General features: G+C 36.2%; 1 protein-coding gene across 3 annotated transcripts in view; it reads left to right on the top strand.

Moving 5' to 3' along the window:
* Positions 1–17,848, top strand: part of LOC306862053 (poly [ADP-ribose] polymerase tankyrase-1-like) — a 97,653-nt gene extending 79,805 nt beyond the window's left edge. For all 3 annotated transcript variants that reach the window (XM_079404650.1, XM_079404649.1, XM_079404648.1), the window contains 11 exons: positions 3,523–3,632; positions 5,618–5,806; positions 6,389–6,626; positions 9,250–9,332; positions 12,761–12,881; positions 13,001–13,098; positions 14,296–14,370; positions 14,478–14,583; positions 14,753–14,939; positions 15,962–16,118; positions 16,212–17,848. In XM_079404650.1, coding sequence (XP_079260776.1) covers positions 3,523–3,632; positions 5,618–5,806; positions 6,389–6,626; positions 9,250–9,332; positions 12,761–12,881; positions 13,001–13,098; positions 14,296–14,370; positions 14,478–14,583; positions 14,753–14,939; positions 15,962–16,118; positions 16,212–16,298 — 1,451 coding nt within the window. In that variant the 3' untranslated portion in view covers positions 16,299–17,848. The remainder of the gene's footprint in view (positions 1–3,522; positions 3,633–5,617; positions 5,807–6,388; positions 6,627–9,249; positions 9,333–12,760; positions 12,882–13,000; positions 13,099–14,295; positions 14,371–14,477; positions 14,584–14,752; positions 14,940–15,961; positions 16,119–16,211) is intronic.
* The last annotated feature ends 738 nt before the right edge of the window (positions 17,849–18,586 follow it).

Raw genomic sequence — 18,586 nt, 5'->3', positions numbered from 1 at the left:
ATTTAATTGCAGAACGATCTCAAAGTAAAAAGAGGTGCTAAAGTCTGATTTTGTGGTGGCTGTGCTGTGAAATTAAATTATTATAATCTTAATTCAAGTGAAGAAGGATTTTGAAAGTCTGACCGTTATCAGTGTTGAGTACCACTGTAAAGTTAACCCTGCCTGCTTTAGAAAATTTAGAAAAGTAATCAAATGTAATAAGTTGCATTACTTTAATAAAGTAATTGAGATGGTGACACTACTTATTACATTTTAAATAGGGTAACTTGTAAACTGTAACATATTACATTTCCGAAGTAACCTCCCAACACTGGTTATGAAGTTATACTTGAGGGTAAATAAAAAATGCCTTTTTGTTTTTTATGTAGTATTACTATACTATATATATAAAAAAGGCTTTTTATTTATCCATAAAATCAAATGTACAGAAATTACCTCAAAAATGTAGCATTGAGCAATGCGCCCATTTTACTAATGCAGTCTATACTCTCTCATGTTGACACAACAGCTGCTGACACTTTGCGACCCGTGGCACCGTACTGTTATTAATTTTTTTTTTTAATTTTTTTATGCACTATAATCTTAATGCTTATCATGGTGTTAATGAGACTAAATCTGCTTTATTAAAGATAAGAGGAAAACAGACCAGTGCAACCAGACAGATGACACGTGGGAAGGAAGTGAGAAACTGCTAAAAAAAATGCTTGTAGTTTATGGAGAAGAACCTGCTGGAAGCGTTTGATGAGTGCGGCGCACGTGGTGGAGCGTGTTCTCATTAGAGCGGTTCTCAAAGCTGGGTTTGTGCATTTTTAGAGGGCTACAGCCTGCATTGATGAGGGCTCTAATTAACGACGGTCCTGTAGGCAGTCATGTATGTCTGGAGTGAGAAAGAGAGTTAAAGGAACCAAAGAAGACAGTTAAAGCTCAAAATAGTGTATTGGTCTTTTTGGGTAAAGGTCAGCGACAGCTTGTTCAGTGCCAAAGGTTGACTGCCAGATTGAGTGTCTTTTAGCTCTGCTGGAGCGACCCAAAAAAAAACACATCTGTGCTTAGCTTCCATTTTTCACCGAGCAATAAATATAATTGCAATTGCAAGGAGTAACGAGGAGTAAGATTTCAGTAACACTGGCTAAAGAGAGTTTAATTAATTGAGTTTAATTAAGTTTTGAAAAGGGAAGTAGATGAAATTTCACTGAGATGGTGATACCTATGTAGAAGCTGTGGCAATGTAATGCACCCAAGATGAGCAATCTGATTTTGGGAACCATTAATAAATTGATGGGAAAAATTATTAATCAGATCATGAAAGGCTGTAACAGTGTTATTTTAGTTTGTCATTTTTTTGTGCTCATCTTTTTAGTTTTTGTGTTCTTTATATATTTTTAGTTATCTTTATTTTTATTTCGGTTTTGGTTGTAGGGATTTTACTACTTGCATACTATTAATATTTTACTATTATTTTGAATTAAGTTATGTTTATAATTTCACTTTTCGTTTATAATTTCACTTTTCATTTAATTTTTTTTGTTTAAATGTAATAATTTTATATGCTTTGATAATTGTCATTGTTTTTTAATATTGATATTAATAATATATATAAACATGCATACACATACCAGGGCTCACAAAATTTCTAAATCCCTGGTAGCCTTTCGGGCAGGTACTCTTCTTAGTACTTAGATTTTGGTAGCCCGAAAATGAATTTAACTAGCCCAAATAAAATAAAGACATCAAAAACATTCGCTGGTAGCAGAAGTTAACAGCTGACTAGAGGAAAATTATCAGTCAATACTGAATTTTGAATTGGCTTTTAGTTTAAAAATTAAAATATAAACTGAATATCCAGTTAAATATTTTGTCTTTTTTTTTTAAATGTGCTTTTGTCATTTTTATGAGTTTAAGAAATATAAATCAAATCAAATCAAAATTTCAATGTACTAATATATTTCATTTTCATTTTTGTTTTAGTTTTATTGTATTTTTTATTTCAATTAGTAATTTTAGTACTTATTTGAGTTAGTTGCCAAAGCAACAGTTCTCATTTCTGTTCTTTTTTTATGTAATATCCTTTTTATTATTATTTCTATTAACAAAAATGTGTTTTAGTTTTGGTTAACAATAATAAGACTAAGCATGACACGAGGATGCATAAATAATGACAAAATGTTAATTTTTACCAGGAAAGAGTTTTATTTTACTATTTACAAGGTATCTGCAGAATTCTTAATTTAAGGCAATTTGAAAAATTATTTCTTATACCTTATATATATCTTAATTATTTCTTATAAAAAAACGTGAACATATGAATTTTTCTATAGCTGTCTAAACATCATGATGAAGTACAGTTTGTATGCGACTGTACATGTTTCAGAGTTTTGTTACCGTTCTTTGCCCATCCTCCGCTATTTCCAGCACTTAATCAAGCCACTCTTCTTTAATACATGAGGACGTTTTATTTCACATGTCATTGCGTTTGTGTTGGCTCTCGTGTTGAGCGCACCGCAACCATTGATGTATTCAGTTTCTACAGCGACTCATTTGGTGCATATTGTTCTCTTTCTATGAAACCTGTTCTAACTCTGTCGTGACATCAGCTCTATAGCGGTTTGCCCGAGCATTGCTATTCTTTCCCTTTTACTGGCGGCATTCAATCAAATGGCTTCCCAACTCATTTTTGTGTGCGCGAGGCACATTATTTCTTCTGCGTGGCCGCAGTGGAAGAAGAGTGCGGTTGCGCGCGTGCTCAGCTTAGAGGGAACACTGCGTGGGAGCCCTGTATTTAAGGTAGCCCATCGGACAGGGCAGTGATGCATTTTGGTAGCCCGACTGGAAAACACAATAGCCCCGGGACGTCGGGCTAGCGATTTTGCGAGCCCTGCATACACACACACGTTTGTTTTTGTGAATTGTGGGGAGATTCCATAGGCGTAATGGTTTTTATACTGTACAAACCGCATTTTCTATCGCCCTACATCTAAACCTACCCCTTACAGGAAACTTTGTGCATTTTACATTCTCAAAAAAACTCACTCTGTAAGATTTATAAGCCTTTTGAAATATGGGGGCATGGGGTAATGTCCTCAAAAATCATCTTCTCCTTGTAATACCCATGTAATACCCATGTCATTATACAAATTTGTGTCCTCATTTGTCACAAACACACACACACACACACAGATAGATAGATTTGGGTTGAGTTCATTTAGATGTAAATGTGATTCTCACCCTCATGTAAATTAATTTCACGGTGTTCAAGTTTGTAATAATTCTCAATTGCACACTCCTGATAACCACTCTATAATTTATGGCTATTATTAAAGGATCTCCTCAATGTAGTTACTTTATTGTCATGTAATAACTTCAGTTGTGGTGCGCCACAGTGGAAAAACGCTTTTTTTCTTTCAGTTTTCAAAGTTTCAAAAACACTCTGAACCGTATATAATACGGATTGGTGCTTGTGTTTGATACCAGATGGTTCGTGGGCAGATGGATTTACATTTCTCTGCATCCTTTTCTCCACAGCTGGCTATAACAATCTGGAGGTAGCGGAGTATTTACTTGAGCATGGGGCGGACGTCAACGCGCAGGACAAAGGTGGACTTATTCCCCTCCACAACGCGGCCTCATACGGGGTGAGTGCAATTGCTGATTAAAAAGAGGAATATTTCATTGAGACTGGGACTACATGCAGACATCTGTTAAACTGACACATGTCATACCTCCGGTGTCATGTCAGGTCTGGCAGGGAACCGTGCTGTGGGTACCTCAGACACACACAAACAGATGTAGACCCTGAATAATCCATGTATTTGCTTCTGAAAACGAAACACAGGGCTTTTTTTCCTCTCAGAACAAGTGTAAACCTTCACCTGAACCCCTCTGTGCTTTGATACAGCACTTTGTTTTCACTTCCTGTGAAAATCAGTGTGTGACTGTATGCAAAAAATGTTTGGACATCTGTATTTGTTCTGCCAACAGAACCTTGGCTTATGCACTTTTAATGCGTCGCTGCGGCTCATGATTCTTTCTGGTGGTTTCACTCGCATTTCCACTCGCGAACAACCCAGATGCCGAGATGATGCCGTTTGCAAGCCACAACCCAGATGAGCTTTAATCCACGTGGCATAGAACACTTCTAATACAGGATTTAACTCTTTCTGGAAATCAAATCAAGCAAATTCAGGGAATCCCATTTCAGGTGATGGTAGTTGGAGGTATTTATCAGTGTCTCTGCCCTGTGGAGGTCTACAGGGATGTGATTAGACCATGCAGATGGATAGGAGCAGATTGCAGTTACATAAACATGTTGGATCAGAACTAGCCAGACTCCGGCCCTCGACCATACTCGCATACGCTCTCTGTTGCCATCCAAGACACAGGACCACTGTGACGGGAGCTGTGAGATTCTGATTGGCTGTGAACGGAGTGGCAGGTTGCCCAAGCTTTGCTGACTGGCTAGAGGAGAGCTGGCGGCCGGCCGATGCTGGCTGACCTTGAGTGTGCCTCCCTCTGTTCATATGTGGCCTGTTTGTGTAGAGGCTGTCAGCCCTCGGCAAATACAGCCAGCTGATCGCAGTTCCATACAGTCACTGCTACTGATGTGAGGGTGGCTCAGGACATCTCAGCTGTACACACTGTGCACTACAACTCAAGAGTTGGCCAGAAAACAATCTTGTTTTGCCCTGTGCTCTCTGTTGCTAATGAGAATGGTTCTCATATGTCTTTTAATGAGAGAGTCTATCTAAAAATGAACATTTTGTCATTATTTATGCATCCTCGTTGTCATGCTTAGTCTTATTATTGTTAACCAAAACTTTATTGTTAATAGAACACATTTTTGTTAATAGAAATAATAATAATAAAAAGGATATTACATAAAAAAAGAACAGAAATGAGAACTGTTGCTTTGGCAACTAACTCAAATAAGTACTAAAATTACTAATTGAAATAAAAAATACAACAAAACTAAAACAAAAATGAAAATGAAATATATTAGTACATTGAAATTTTGATTTGATTTGATTTATATTTCTTAAAACAAACTCATAAAAATGACAAAAGCACATAAAAAAAAAAAAGACAAAATATTTAACTGGATATTCAAACTAGTTCAAACTATTTTTAAACTAAAAGCCAATTCAAAATTCAGTATTGACTGATAATTTTCCTCTAGTCAGCTGTTAACTTCTGCTACCAGCGATTTGAAATTGAGAATTGTATTAGCCCAAATCTTGAACATATAATTTAGACTGATTTTATCATCCAATATATTGAGAAAAAAATAATTATTTGATTCACTCAAAAGAATCAGTCATTTGATTCACAAATGGAACATTGCCACTGTCTTATTCACTTGCTATGTAGCGCTAGGGCAAATGTCAATATTTTCGGTGAAAATCGTATGGCTTTAGATGAGTTATATGGACCACTTGTATGATACCACTAAAGATATCACTTAGTGATGGTGATGGCAATTAGCATCTGAAGTCTGAATCTTTTACACCAAGCAGATCTGCTACAGAGAGAGCTATGCTTCTTTTTAATTAACATCCATGCTTTAAAGATTGTAGGTTGTAGAATAATTTTGTCAGTAATAAGCCTCTGTCTTCTCTTCCAGCATGTGGACATTGCGGCCCTGCTGATCAAGTTTAACACCTGTGTAAATGCCACTGATAAATGGGCCTTCACACCCCTCCATGAGGCTGCACAGAAGGGCCGCACGCAGCTCTGCGCTCTGCTGCTGGCCCACGGAGCCGACCCCACCATGAAGAACCAGGAGGGCCAGACGCCTCTGGACTTGGCGACGGTAATAAACACATACTTCTCGAACGGATTCACGTTTATATACATTCAAGCCCACATTTGTATACTGTCATCCATTTAACAGAGCGGCAGATTTTAATATATAGACATTCCCCATTTTAAACGCAACTTCTATAAAAGTTCCATGCTCTGCAAGACTGTTTGTTCTGGCTGTAAGATCTCATATGGTTCAGGTGGCATAGACTTTTTTGGAGAAATTGGGACATTTATCTTCTAAACACATAAGCTGAGGTGTTTAAACCCATGTCCCTTGTGTTCAGGCTTGTGCGAAACAAATGGTAAATCTGCCATAACCTTTAGTAATTGAGCTCCAGTGGCCGTGTTTATGCCAGGTTCTAATGACACAGCTGTTCTCAGCTTTTATTGTCCAATTGTAGACCAAGAAGCCAAACTAATGCTGTGTACAACTACTTTCTAATGTATCCTCTCGCCCATGTGGCGTGGTACTCTAACATGAATATTACATTAGTCTTGTTGTATTTAAAACTGATCAGACACAGAAGTCTTATACTACTATTGATTTTTTTTTCTTTACGTTTACTTACTTTTTTCTATTGATTTCCAGGCTGATGATATCCGGGCGCTGCTGATTGATGCCATGCCCCCTGAAGCGTTGCCTAGTTGTTTCAAGCCCCAGGCTACAGTGGTCAGTGCCTCTGTCATCTCCCCAACATCTACCCCTTCCTGTCTGTCTGCCGCCAGCAGCATAGACAATCTGGCCGGGCCCCTGACAGAGCTGGCCGTACCTGGAGCCTCAGGCCCTGCTGATGGGGCTGCTGCATCAGAGAGGAAGGAGGGAGAAAGTGAGTAGATCGTGTGACATGTCTTAATATTATTTTACATAACTTTTTATTATAAGTAGGGCTGCAACACATTTAAATTTTGATCAAATCTATTGTTGAATATAAAAAATTAGCTTAGAATGTTTTGGTTTTTAGCAAGTTGGAATGCTAACAACATTTTTAAGAACAGTAACTGTACTGGTATTATAACAAATTATATCAGTCTCTTACATTTATAAGAAACAGAAATTATAGTAACGATACTTGGGCAGAACCTAGTTAAAACTTGGAAAAAATGTTGGCAACACTCTACTTAAAGTCTTTATGTATTATGCATTATAAAAGTAGTTGTAATGCATTAATTATGCCTTGTAATGCTCCTGATAGCATTGTACAGTTTTATGAATAATTGTAACCACAGTTAATATATTATAACACTTAATCAATTCATTGTTACACTATGCATTTTAAATTCAGTTATACTTAATGACAAGGTATAATGTATTACAACGCACATTATGAATAACTATAAATTATTCTCTTTAATAACCCTTTATAATGTATTATACATAAAGGCTTAAAGTAAAGTGTTACCAAAATGTCTTTAATAATAATCATAATATAATAATATTTAAATAATAACAAACTACATACTTAATATTAATATTTAAAAACAATAAATGTAATATTTCATTGTTAACATTATTCGTGTGTAATAAGTACAAATACACACACACACACACACACACACACACGTGTATGTATGTGTGTGTGTATATATACAGTGGTGTGAAAAAGTATTGGCCCCCTTCCTGATTTTTTTTTTTTTTTTTGCATGTTTGTCACACTTTAATGTTTTAGATCATCAAACAAATTTAAATATTAATCAAAGATAACACAAGTAAACGCAACATGCAGTTTTTAAATGAAGGGTTTTTTTTTTATGAAGGGAAATTGTTAAAACATAACTGTGGTTTATCACACCTGAGTTCAGTTTCTCGAGCCATACCCAGGCCTGATTACCTCCACACCTGTTCGCAATCAAGAAATCACTTAAATAGGACCTGCCTGACAAAGTGAAGTAGACCAAAAGATCCTCAAAAGCTACACATCATGTTGAGATCCAAAGAAATTCAGGAGCAAATGAGAAAGAAAGAGATCTATCAGTCTGGAAAAGGTTATAAAGCCATTTCTAAAGCTTTGGGACTCCAGCGAACCACAGTGAGAGCCTTTATCCACAAATGGCGAAAACATGGAACAGTGGTGAACATTCCCAGGAGTGGCCGGCTGACCAAAACTACCCCAAGAGCGCAGCGACGACTCATCCAAGACCCCACAACAACATCTAAAGAACTGCAGGCCTCACTTGCCTCAGTTAAGGTCAGTGTTCATGACTCCACCATAAGAAAGAGACTGGGCAAAAATGGCCTGCATGGAAGTTCCAAAAGAGCTCCAAGACGAAAACCGCTGCTGAGCAAAAAGAACAAAGGCTCATCTCAGTTTTGCCAGAAAACATCTTGATGATCCCCAATACTTTTGGGAAAATACTCTGTGGACTGACTAGATAAAAGTTGAACTTTTTGGAAGGTGTGTGTCCCATTACATCTGGCGTAAAAGTAACAGCATTTCAGAAAAAGAACATTATACCAACAGTAAAATATGGTGGTGGTAGTGTGATGGTCTGGGGCTGTTTTGCTGCTTCAGGACCTGGAAGACTTGCTGTTATAAATGGAACCATGAATTCAGCTGTCTACCAAAATATCCTGAAGGACAATGTCCGGCCATCTGTTCATGGCCTCAAGCTGATCCAAAACACACCAGCAAATCCACCTCTGAATGGCTGAAGAAAAACAAAATGAAGACTTTGGAGTGGCCTAGTCAAAGTCCTGGCCTGAATCATATTGAGATGCTGTGGCATGACCTTAAAAATGCGGTTCATGCTCGAAAACCCTCCAATGTGGCTGAATTACAACAAAGATGAGTGGGCCAAAATTCCTCCACAGCGCTGTGACAGACTCATTGCAAGTTATCGCAAACACTTGATTGCAGTTGTTGCTGCTAAGGGGGGCCCAACCAGTTATTTAGGTTTAGGGGGCTTTAGCACTTTTTCACACAGGGCCATGTGGGTTTGGATTTTGTTTTCCCTTCATAATAAAAAACTTCATTCAAAAACTGCATGTTGTGTTTACTTGTGTTATCTTTGATTAATATTTAAATTAGTTTGATGATCTGAAACATTAAAGTGTGACAAACATGCAAAAAAATAAAAAAAATCAGGAAGGGGGCCAACACTTTTTCACACCACTGTATATATATATATATATATATATGTGTGTGTGTGTGTGTGTGTGCAATTTATAGCACACAGAGTATAAACTGAGTTTATGTATTGTTTTATAGTCTTTTCTATTTGTATTTAGAATATTCAGTTTGCACATGGTTTTGGATGACAATAGAGTGCATGACATGAAATAGCATTTTGTTTTATAAAATGATGGAAAAATAGTCTTTTATCTCATTAATCTAAAAAACTATTTCCATATTAATCAGGTAGTAAAATAACATTGTTGCATCCCTAAATGTAATTATGCCATAAATGTAGGATAATATTAATACGAGTCATGATGTATTTTTTTCTCTGTAGTTACAATTCTGGATATGAACATCAGTCAGTTCCTGAAGAGTTTGGGTTTGGAGCATTTGCGGGATATTTTTGAGAGAGAACAGGTAAGGTCACTTCCTAGGATCAAATCAACCTCAATCATCTCAATCTCATCAGTTCCACTCCACACATTAAATTGCCTGCTGTCCCATGTAGAGAGGCCTGCCTGTTGTTTCCTGTAGAGAACTCCAGGTCCTTCTAGTCAACGTTATGTAAATGTGCTGACATCTGTGGCCTCGTAATTATCTCCTTTCAATATACTCTCTCTCTCAGCACCTTGCCTCTATCATTTCCAGCCAACTCCTCTTCAGCCGGATGCTGTGAGATTACCAGCGTCTCGAGATCTTTATAGGTGTGAGAGCGATCCTGGGTAACGGGGCTGACCTCTACGCCCCTTCTTTTGATTAATACGGTCATACCACTCGCTCACACTGAGCTCCGGACTCTCTTGTTCCTCTGGCTTTCCTTCTTCTCAGCTTCAACTCCATGAGGGTGAGCCCGTGGGATGCGATTGGCATACTGCGCCAGAACCGCCGCTCATTTGCACATAGATAAACAGAAATGGTCTTGGCGGCCACCAGCTGGGAAGAGCGCTTGATGTGAGGGGCTGAAATCAGTTCTGATTGTGGCTTTAGTAAGACGCATTCATCTGTCTCTCAGTGACTCACTCGTCTGCTCACTCTCCATCTTATTCTGCCTCGCTGTGCCTACAGGAGATTGAGCATGAAGAGGCAACAGTTTTTTTTCAGAGATGTGTGAAAGACTGAGTGCAAATGAGATTGAGGACGTGCTCACAGATCTCATACACGCACCAATGTCGTCATTAGACGTGTCTGGTTTTAACCTCAGAGCAGTTTAGAGACGTCTTCTCGCTTTACAAGTGCCGTCAGAAGAGCTGTATGTAAATATTTGTCTCTTTTAGATGTCTGCTGCATTTCCACTTCCTTTAGACATTTTATTGTTCATCAGCTAAAAAAAGAAGTTCCAGAATCCACAAACGATTCTAGCAAATTTGCTCTTCTTTGCAGCTATCGTTAAATTTATAGTGTGGACTTTTCTATTTCATATAATTAGAATGATAATTAAAACTTAATATTTACAGTTATAGTTACAGACACACACACGTTATATATATGCATACATTAACTAAGATTTTACTTATTCTACTTGAATACTGTACTGAACATAATTAAGACTTTGTTAACTTGCCATCTAGTAGTTTTTTTAAAAGGTTTTCCACTAGTCTGTTGTAAATCTGCTGCAGTTCCTTCTCAGCTTTGGCACAAATGAAAATTTTGCCAAGAGAGTGAAAAAGAAAAGGAGAAATAAATGAAATCTTTCCCGCTGCAGCCATCACACCTTCACAGCCATAATGGTCGGTCCTGTCAGCCCTATCGATTGAAGTGCACAGTGCTTTCTGAGAAAGAGAGCAGTTGGCAGCTCCTGGGCTAATGGCCTTTGACAGACCTATCATAGATGTGATGCATTGCCAATAAGTGGGCCTTGGAACTGGAGTGTGAGAGTTTGAGATTACACAGCCTGATGCAGAGTCAAAGGCGATGGGACGGTCACATTTTGTGTTTCATTCATGCACTACAGTTCAAAGGTTTAAAAGTAAGATTTTTTTGTTTTTTAAAAATTATATTATGCTCACCTAGGCTGCATTTATTTGATAAAAAATACAGTAAAAACTGTAAAACTGTCAAATATTACTGTTTAAAGGGGTCATCGGATGCAAAATTCACTTTACAAGTTGTTTGAACATAAATGTGTGTTGGAAGTGTGTGTGCACATCCATCCTATAATGGATAAAAATCCATTCAATGTTTTTTTTTTTTTTTCTTAAATCCCTATTATAAAATCCCCATTCTCAAATCAGGCTGTTTTGAGATTCCTGTCAGAATGACGTAGTTCTGTACAGACCGCTCCCACGATAGTCAATTGACAAGGCCGCCTTACCTTAGACCTCCCCTGAGTGAGCTGTAAACAGTCCGACCGCCATTGCGTCGACTTCAGTGCAGGGGAAGAAAAGATGTCTCCAACTAAGCAATTGAGGTGTTCTGTTGTTGGATGTAATAATGAACATAGCAGTCGTCAGTTACTGCCGACATCTGAGCTGCTGAAGATGCAGAGGATTAACGCTACTTTCGGTTTGAAGGGAATGCGCCGATGCTGCCTAAATGCGTCTGTTTGTGCGAATCATTCGTAATCCAGCTTCATCTACAGAAGTATAAGGGTTTTTTATTAATCTTTGCAAATTGCCTATCCTAATAACGTACTAGTTAGCCAGTTTCGCGGCTAAAGTAAACAGTACTGCTTGTCACCCCACGAAAGAGAGGGGCGGGGTCAGCAGAGCTCATTAGCATTTAAAGCAACATGGACAAAAAAACGGCTTGTTGGAAACAGCTGATTTTGACGGGAAAAAAATGTGTTTTTTTTATACTACCATTGAGAAATTTTAACCAAAGTGTGTTATAGTCTTTTAATTAAGACCCTAAAGAATCATATCAACTTGTGCAAAATGGGCATCCAATGACCTCTTTAAAATATATACAATTTACAATAAAAATAGTGTTATACAATTTAGTAAAATATTTAGTACATTTAAAATATTGTTAATTTTTTCCATTTTAATATGTGATGACTGTGGCAAAGCTGAATTTTTCTTTGAGTCTTCAGCGTCACATGATCCTTCAGAAATCAATCTAATATGCTGATTTGATGCTTAAACATTTCTTATTATTATCAATGTTGAAAACCGTTGTGCTGCTTAATATATTTGTGGAAAAAGTGCTATTTATTTTTCAAGATTCTTTGATGAATAGAAAGTTCAAAAGAACATAATTTATTTGAAATAGAAGTCTTTCGGTATTATGCATATCATTTTAGTCATTGCTGAATAAAATCTTAATTTCTTTCAAGAAAAAATAAATAAAGACTCCCAACTTTTGAACGATGGCGTGTTTTGTATTTTGCTAACATATTATGTTTTTATTTTAGAGTTTACAAACATAAAAGTGATGACCTATCCGTTTGTTCATATTCATCAAGGTCCAAAATGGTTTCACATGCTTCGCTCAAGTGTGACCAAACATTAATGCTCTCTGTAAGACACATGCTGCCTCAAACGGCTCCCTGTGTTGCAGTCTAGCATGCGCAAATCGCCATCTGCATGTTTGCTTTTATGTGCGTGTTGCGTGTAGGAGGCGTATTCAGTAATAATCATTCTGTGTGTGATGAGTCACGCGTGATAATATCCATCCAAGCCTCCTGCCGCTCTAAGAGTTTATCTTCTCAGTAGGAGGAAGTTCCACATTGCAACATGCTGAGAAAATAAAAAATTGCACTGTTGGCTGTTTTAGAAGCAGCCGAGTCGAAATTGGCCTTGAAATGAATCATGCCATTTTTCATTACAACTTTATCTTGTGATTGGTTGTGCCTCCAGACTACTATGGCTTCCCTAATTCTGATTGGTGTTCATCTGTTGTGTTAGATTACGCTGGATGTCCTGGCTGACATGGGGCACGAGGAGCTCAAGGAGATCGGAATCAACGCGTACGGCCACAGGCACAAACTCGTCAAAGGCACTGAGAGGCTGCTGGGCGGTCAACAAGGTCAGTCCAGAAGCGTTCAACTCCAGCATCTCTTTCAAACACCATCTGTTCATGACTAAACAAACCGCAGCACAATGAGGTTCCTTATAGTTCTGTGTGTTGCTGTGCTTTCATTACAGGTGCCAACCCATACTTGACATTCCACTGTGCGAGTCTGGGCACGGTGCTGATCGACCTGGCCCCTGATGACAAAGAGTTTCAGTCAGTAGAGGAGGAGGTGAGAGGGGAATCCAAATCACCAGATCATATTATAAAACCATATAATTCCAAAATGGATAGTTCTGTTTCTGAACGCTGATTGGGCCAGCACAGTATTTCTAAGATAATATGTTTGGTAACAACTAAATGATACATAACACCTGTTAGTGATGGGCTTGATGGACAACTAGTTGTCTAGGAACTGACTAGTCAGTTGAATAGTTTGTATAGATATTTCAGAGCTTTATTTTTATTTAATTCTGATTCTAATCAAAATACATATTTTTGTGATGGAGCTATAAATGAGATAAATTTAGACATATGCATTAACAACCTTCAGCAACTAATTTTTTTTTTCTTCATCATATAGATTTTTGTAAGCAATATGATTTGTAGTGTTAGTGTACAGTAATAGTCATAACTTATATAAAGTTCTATGTAACTTATTTTTAGACTTCTATCAATTTTGTGTGTGATGAAAGTTAACTTATTTGAAGTCTTGTTTAACTTATTTGTGGTCTAATTATTATTTTTTTTAATTTTAGTAATTTATCTTATTTCAGTGTGTAAGTTATTCATTATTTATAGTCTTATTATTCTTTTCATTTTATATTTTATTTACTTATTTTTTTATTTGTTGTCTGATATAAATTATTTGTGATATTATTTTACTTTAGTGTGCATTTAAACATTTAAATTAAACCTAATTATAACTTATTTGTCTTACTATTTTATTTAATTAATTTATCTTATTGTAGTATTTAGGTTATAACTTAGTGTTATAGAACTTATATGTAGTCTTATATTATTATTATTATTACCTTATTTCATTTTGTATATGTTTTAAATTCTTGTAGTGTAATAAGTTTTCATTTACTGTCTTATATAAATCACTTGTGATCTTATTTCATTTTTCTTCAGTGTGCATTTAAAAAATAAAATTTAACATAATTATAACTGATTTGTTGTTTTTAATTAATTAATCCTATTATATTTTAGTATTTAAGTTAGAACTTTTTTATAGTCTTATATAACTTATTTGTAGTCTTGTTTTATTATTTTACTTATTTTTATATAATTATTTTACTGGGTGATAAAACTTAAGTCTGTAATTTGTAGTGTCATAACATTTATATTATTTGTTTTTTTCATTTTCTACTGTTCTTAAATCTTTTGTAACAGGGAGGTAATAATGAATCATTTTTTTGTTTTACAGCTGCAAAGTACGATCAGAGAGCACAGGGACGGTGGCAATGCTGGGGGTGTTTTCAACAGATACAACATTCTGAAGGTGAGTAGGAACTTCTAATTTGATTTACATTACTACTACACATCTTTGATTAGTTAATAGTGTGAATGTTTGTTGATCCTGTATGCGCTGATTGAATGTTGGTACAGATTCAGAAGGTGGTGAACAAGAAGCTGAGGGAGCGATACGCACACAGGCAGAAGGAGATCACAGATGACAACCACAACCACCACAACGAGCGCATGCTCTTTCACGGTACTGTCACGAGATGAATGACCTTTCAGAAGTGCTATTTGGGAAAGTTCAAGCTACAAAAGAACCTTTTTTCTCCATGTCGGACTCAAAGCTTCTTTCAGAGAATGTAATTCCAATTTTCCGCTTTTTACATAAGGATGATCAGTTTCCTTTTTCTTCTCATCTCCAGGGTCACCGTTCATCAACGCCATCATTCATAAAGGGTTTGATGAGAGGCACGCTTACATCGGGGGGATGTTTGGAGCAGGGATCTACTTTGCAGAGAACTCCTCTAAAAGCAACCAGTATGTGTACGGCATCGGCGGAGGGACAGGCTGCCCCACACATAAAGACCGCTCCTGTTACATCTGTCACAGGTACACACACATCTGATTCTTCCCCTTTAACATCCTAGATTAGCTCTGCTATTGAAATACAGGCGCAGTGACCGTACATGACCAGTTGATGGTGCTGTGGTGCTTCTCAATCTAATTTAGCTTCAGGACGCAGATATAATATTGGACATCAAGTGTTGACCCAGTACAAAATTGTTTATTGTACTGAAATGCATTAATATTAATTTCACTTACTAATATTCATAAAAATGGTTAAATGAATTATTAAAAGTAATTAATCTAAAACTGACCATGGATGTAATTTAATTCTATGTAATTTATTTACATGTAAGATTTGATCATTTCAACTCAAAATTTTTAAAATTTCAACATGTTTTACACTTTAACTCTATTAAATAAAATTTAATAGAAAAAAGTTGTGGTGTTAAATGTATGATAATAAAATAAAAATAATTGTTGTTGTTGTTAAAAATTATACATGTGATTATAAATATAATTAAATTATAACTAATTTTGTATTTTATGTAAAATGATCTAGATTTATGTCATTTTAAATTGTATTAAATGTATAATAATAATATTATTATATTTTTATCATCGTTGTTGTTGTTATAAATTATACTTGTGAATTTATAAACATAATAATTATATAAATTATAAATAGTAATTAATTCTGTATTTTATGTAAAATATATATATATATATATATATAATTAGATTTTTTTAATTTGATTAAATATATATATATATATATATATATATATATATATATATATATATATATATATATATATATATATATATATATATATATATATATATATAATATTTTTCTTTTTTGCAAATGTAATTGTGCTCTTTTTCAGGCATTTTTAATTATTATGTAATGATGTTTTATTATTTGAAATTATACTGTGATTTATAAATAAAAATAAATTGTACTTTGTATGTATGTGTGTGTGTATATATATATATATATATATATATAATTAATTATTATTTTTTATTTATTTATTTTTCAAATATAATCATTCTGTTCGCAGGCAGATGCTCTTTTGCCGGGTGACTCTGGGTAAATCCTTCTTGCAGTTCAGTGCCATGAAGATGGCCCACGCTCCTCCAGGGCACCATTCCGTCATCGGCCGACCCAGCGTTAACGGTTTAGCCTACGCCGAATACGTCATCTACCGAGGGGAACAGGTGAGAGAGCTCAGATATTTAACTGCAAAAACAAAAACACATTTTTTCAGGTAGTAGATATCCAATTAATTTCCAACTCTTTGTGTTTTACAGGCCTACCCAGAGTACCTCATCACATACCAAATCATCAAGCCAGACAGCACACCTCCATCCCCGGCAGCAGCGGAGCAGAAGTCCTAGTCCAGGCGGGCGGCCCTGCCAAACGCTCAGACTGTTACCCAAACATCTCACGCACATCCACAGACGCCTCCTCACATGATAAAAACATCCACTCACCCATAAACCTCACCGCTGCCTCTTTAATTTGCAATTATGCTCCATTTCTGTCCCTGTGAGTGTTTACAAGAAAGATTTGCCTTGGCTGGCCATGTCCTTGCCCCCCTCTTCAGGTCAGGGGTCAGGATATCGGCCATAATGCTGTTTCAGGGCTAAACGAAAGGACTCCGTGAAAGACAACAAGTGACCTCTTCCCCATCATTCTACTCAATTTAACACTGTTCAAGCATTAACTTCCTTTCTTTGAAACAGTTTTACTATTACTGTGACTAATTACCTTTCTGTTTTATTTCCATCAGTTTGATTCACAATAATGGACCACGTCTTAAAGGGACCTGACATTTCAGCAATCCTCCTTTCCATTATTGAAGTTCACTAAAGATCCTAAAAAATCTCATTGTTGTGGTTTTATTTTTTCTTTATGCATTATTAAAAAAAAAAAGCCTTAGAGGGGTTTTAAAGCAAAAATAATGTTGATGCAGAGACCAGAATTATTCAAAAGGCCTTTGACCACAAAATAGCAACAAAAAAAATTCTCTTTTTTTTGGTACTTTTTTTTTTTTGTAATTTTTTTTATACATATCTTTGCACAGGAATACTGGTCAGAATGTCCCATTCCATTGCCATAGCCCAATCTGAAAATGCATCTTTTAAAGAATTTGCACTTTTAGGCAGGACTTAAGTTATTGAGAATAATTCTAAAAAGACATATGTTAAAAAAAATGTTCAGTACCGTACAGGTTGTGTAATGGAAAATGCCTTTGTATAGCTTTTAATGTTGTTTACCGATGCAGAGTGGGTTTTATTAGTACTGTAAAGGAAGTGGGAATTCTTGCTTTCAGATCTTTCCTTATATTTCCGGACAACCAAGTGACTCCGCTTAGGAAAGTCGCTCCTTTGGCTTTGATATGCTTTGGATCACAACCACAGGAATTCCTCAGTCTTGTTCATTCCAGTCCTGTTTCTCTGGCGTCAGAGAAACGCCTCTTTTACGAGGGTCTCCGTAACGTTTTTCCTGTTACACACTACTGATATGAGTGGCTTGGCTGATTCGCGTTCATGTTACAGAATGAAATGAAGGATGTGGCTCTACCTCTGGAAGTCTCATGGTTTGGTTGTCTTGCTCAGGTGTAGTTTGTGGTTCTGTACATGTGTACTAGAGGTCATCAGCCTTACTCCAGGAATCTGTGTTCAACCCAGAGAGAAAGAGAGCAGACCTTTCTTCTCCTCTTAGTAGTATGAGCACAGACATGTCCACTGCTCCCCTCAAGCCAATACGTGGGAGACAACTCCTGAACTGTTTCTCAATTCTCTGAGCTGTAATTTTACTTTTATTTCCATGTTCCTGTGAACTTTAATCAGAAACGGCTTATCTACCATAAGCCATCTGCGGACTAATCAAACACTCATTAATCATGTAAAATGGTCTTAATAAAGTACATCATAAATACTGTATTATGTCTTTTCTCACACTTGCTCTGAACCCTTATTCAATTTCACTTCTCAGGAATTAGATTTTTCCATATCTATTCCATTCTATAAAAGGATAATTAAATAAGTGATAAATATGATGTAGTATAATATTATAACAGGTAATAATATTTTAAATGCTTTTTTTATTTACAGTAAATTGGATAGATATTTGATGGCTTATTTTTTTTATGATTTTTAAAGTAAATATATAATGTGTAGTCATATTTATTTGGTGAAAAAACGTGTTTCCTTATTTTTTATCCTTAACTGATCACGTCTGGTTCCTATTTTAGTTTCTTAGTTTAATCCTCAGAGACGGTTGTTCGTTCTTGATGGTTTGATTTTATTTAATTTCGTGTCTTTTAGAAAGACATTGGTGATAATATATATATATATATATATATATATATATATCCTCTATGCTCACTTGGTCTGCTGGACTTTAAATTACGCAACAACAAAAAAACGCCGTTAACATATACAGGCCTACAGTGCATTTGGATGAATGGAAAATCACGAAAAACCTTTAAACTTATTAATTACTTTAAACGTAGGCTACTGCAGCTTTGCCACAGCGTGTCATCGAGGGTTAGGTGGAATATGATCTGGAAGTCGCTGTTATTTCGGCGAACTTCTCGGGAAATGAGTGGGAAGGACGGTTTCCGGGAGTTAGAATCAGAACACACTCTAGGAGGCGCTGTGGCTCTTCAAAACCTACC

This window comes from Barbus barbus, assembly GCF_936440315.1.
Source record: "Barbus barbus genome assembly, chromosome: 43".
Classification (NCBI taxonomy): domain Eukaryota; kingdom Metazoa; phylum Chordata; class Actinopteri; order Cypriniformes; family Cyprinidae; genus Barbus; species Barbus barbus.
The sequence above is the reverse complement of the archived record's forward strand: the minus strand, read 5'-3'. Positions and strand labels throughout refer to the sequence as shown.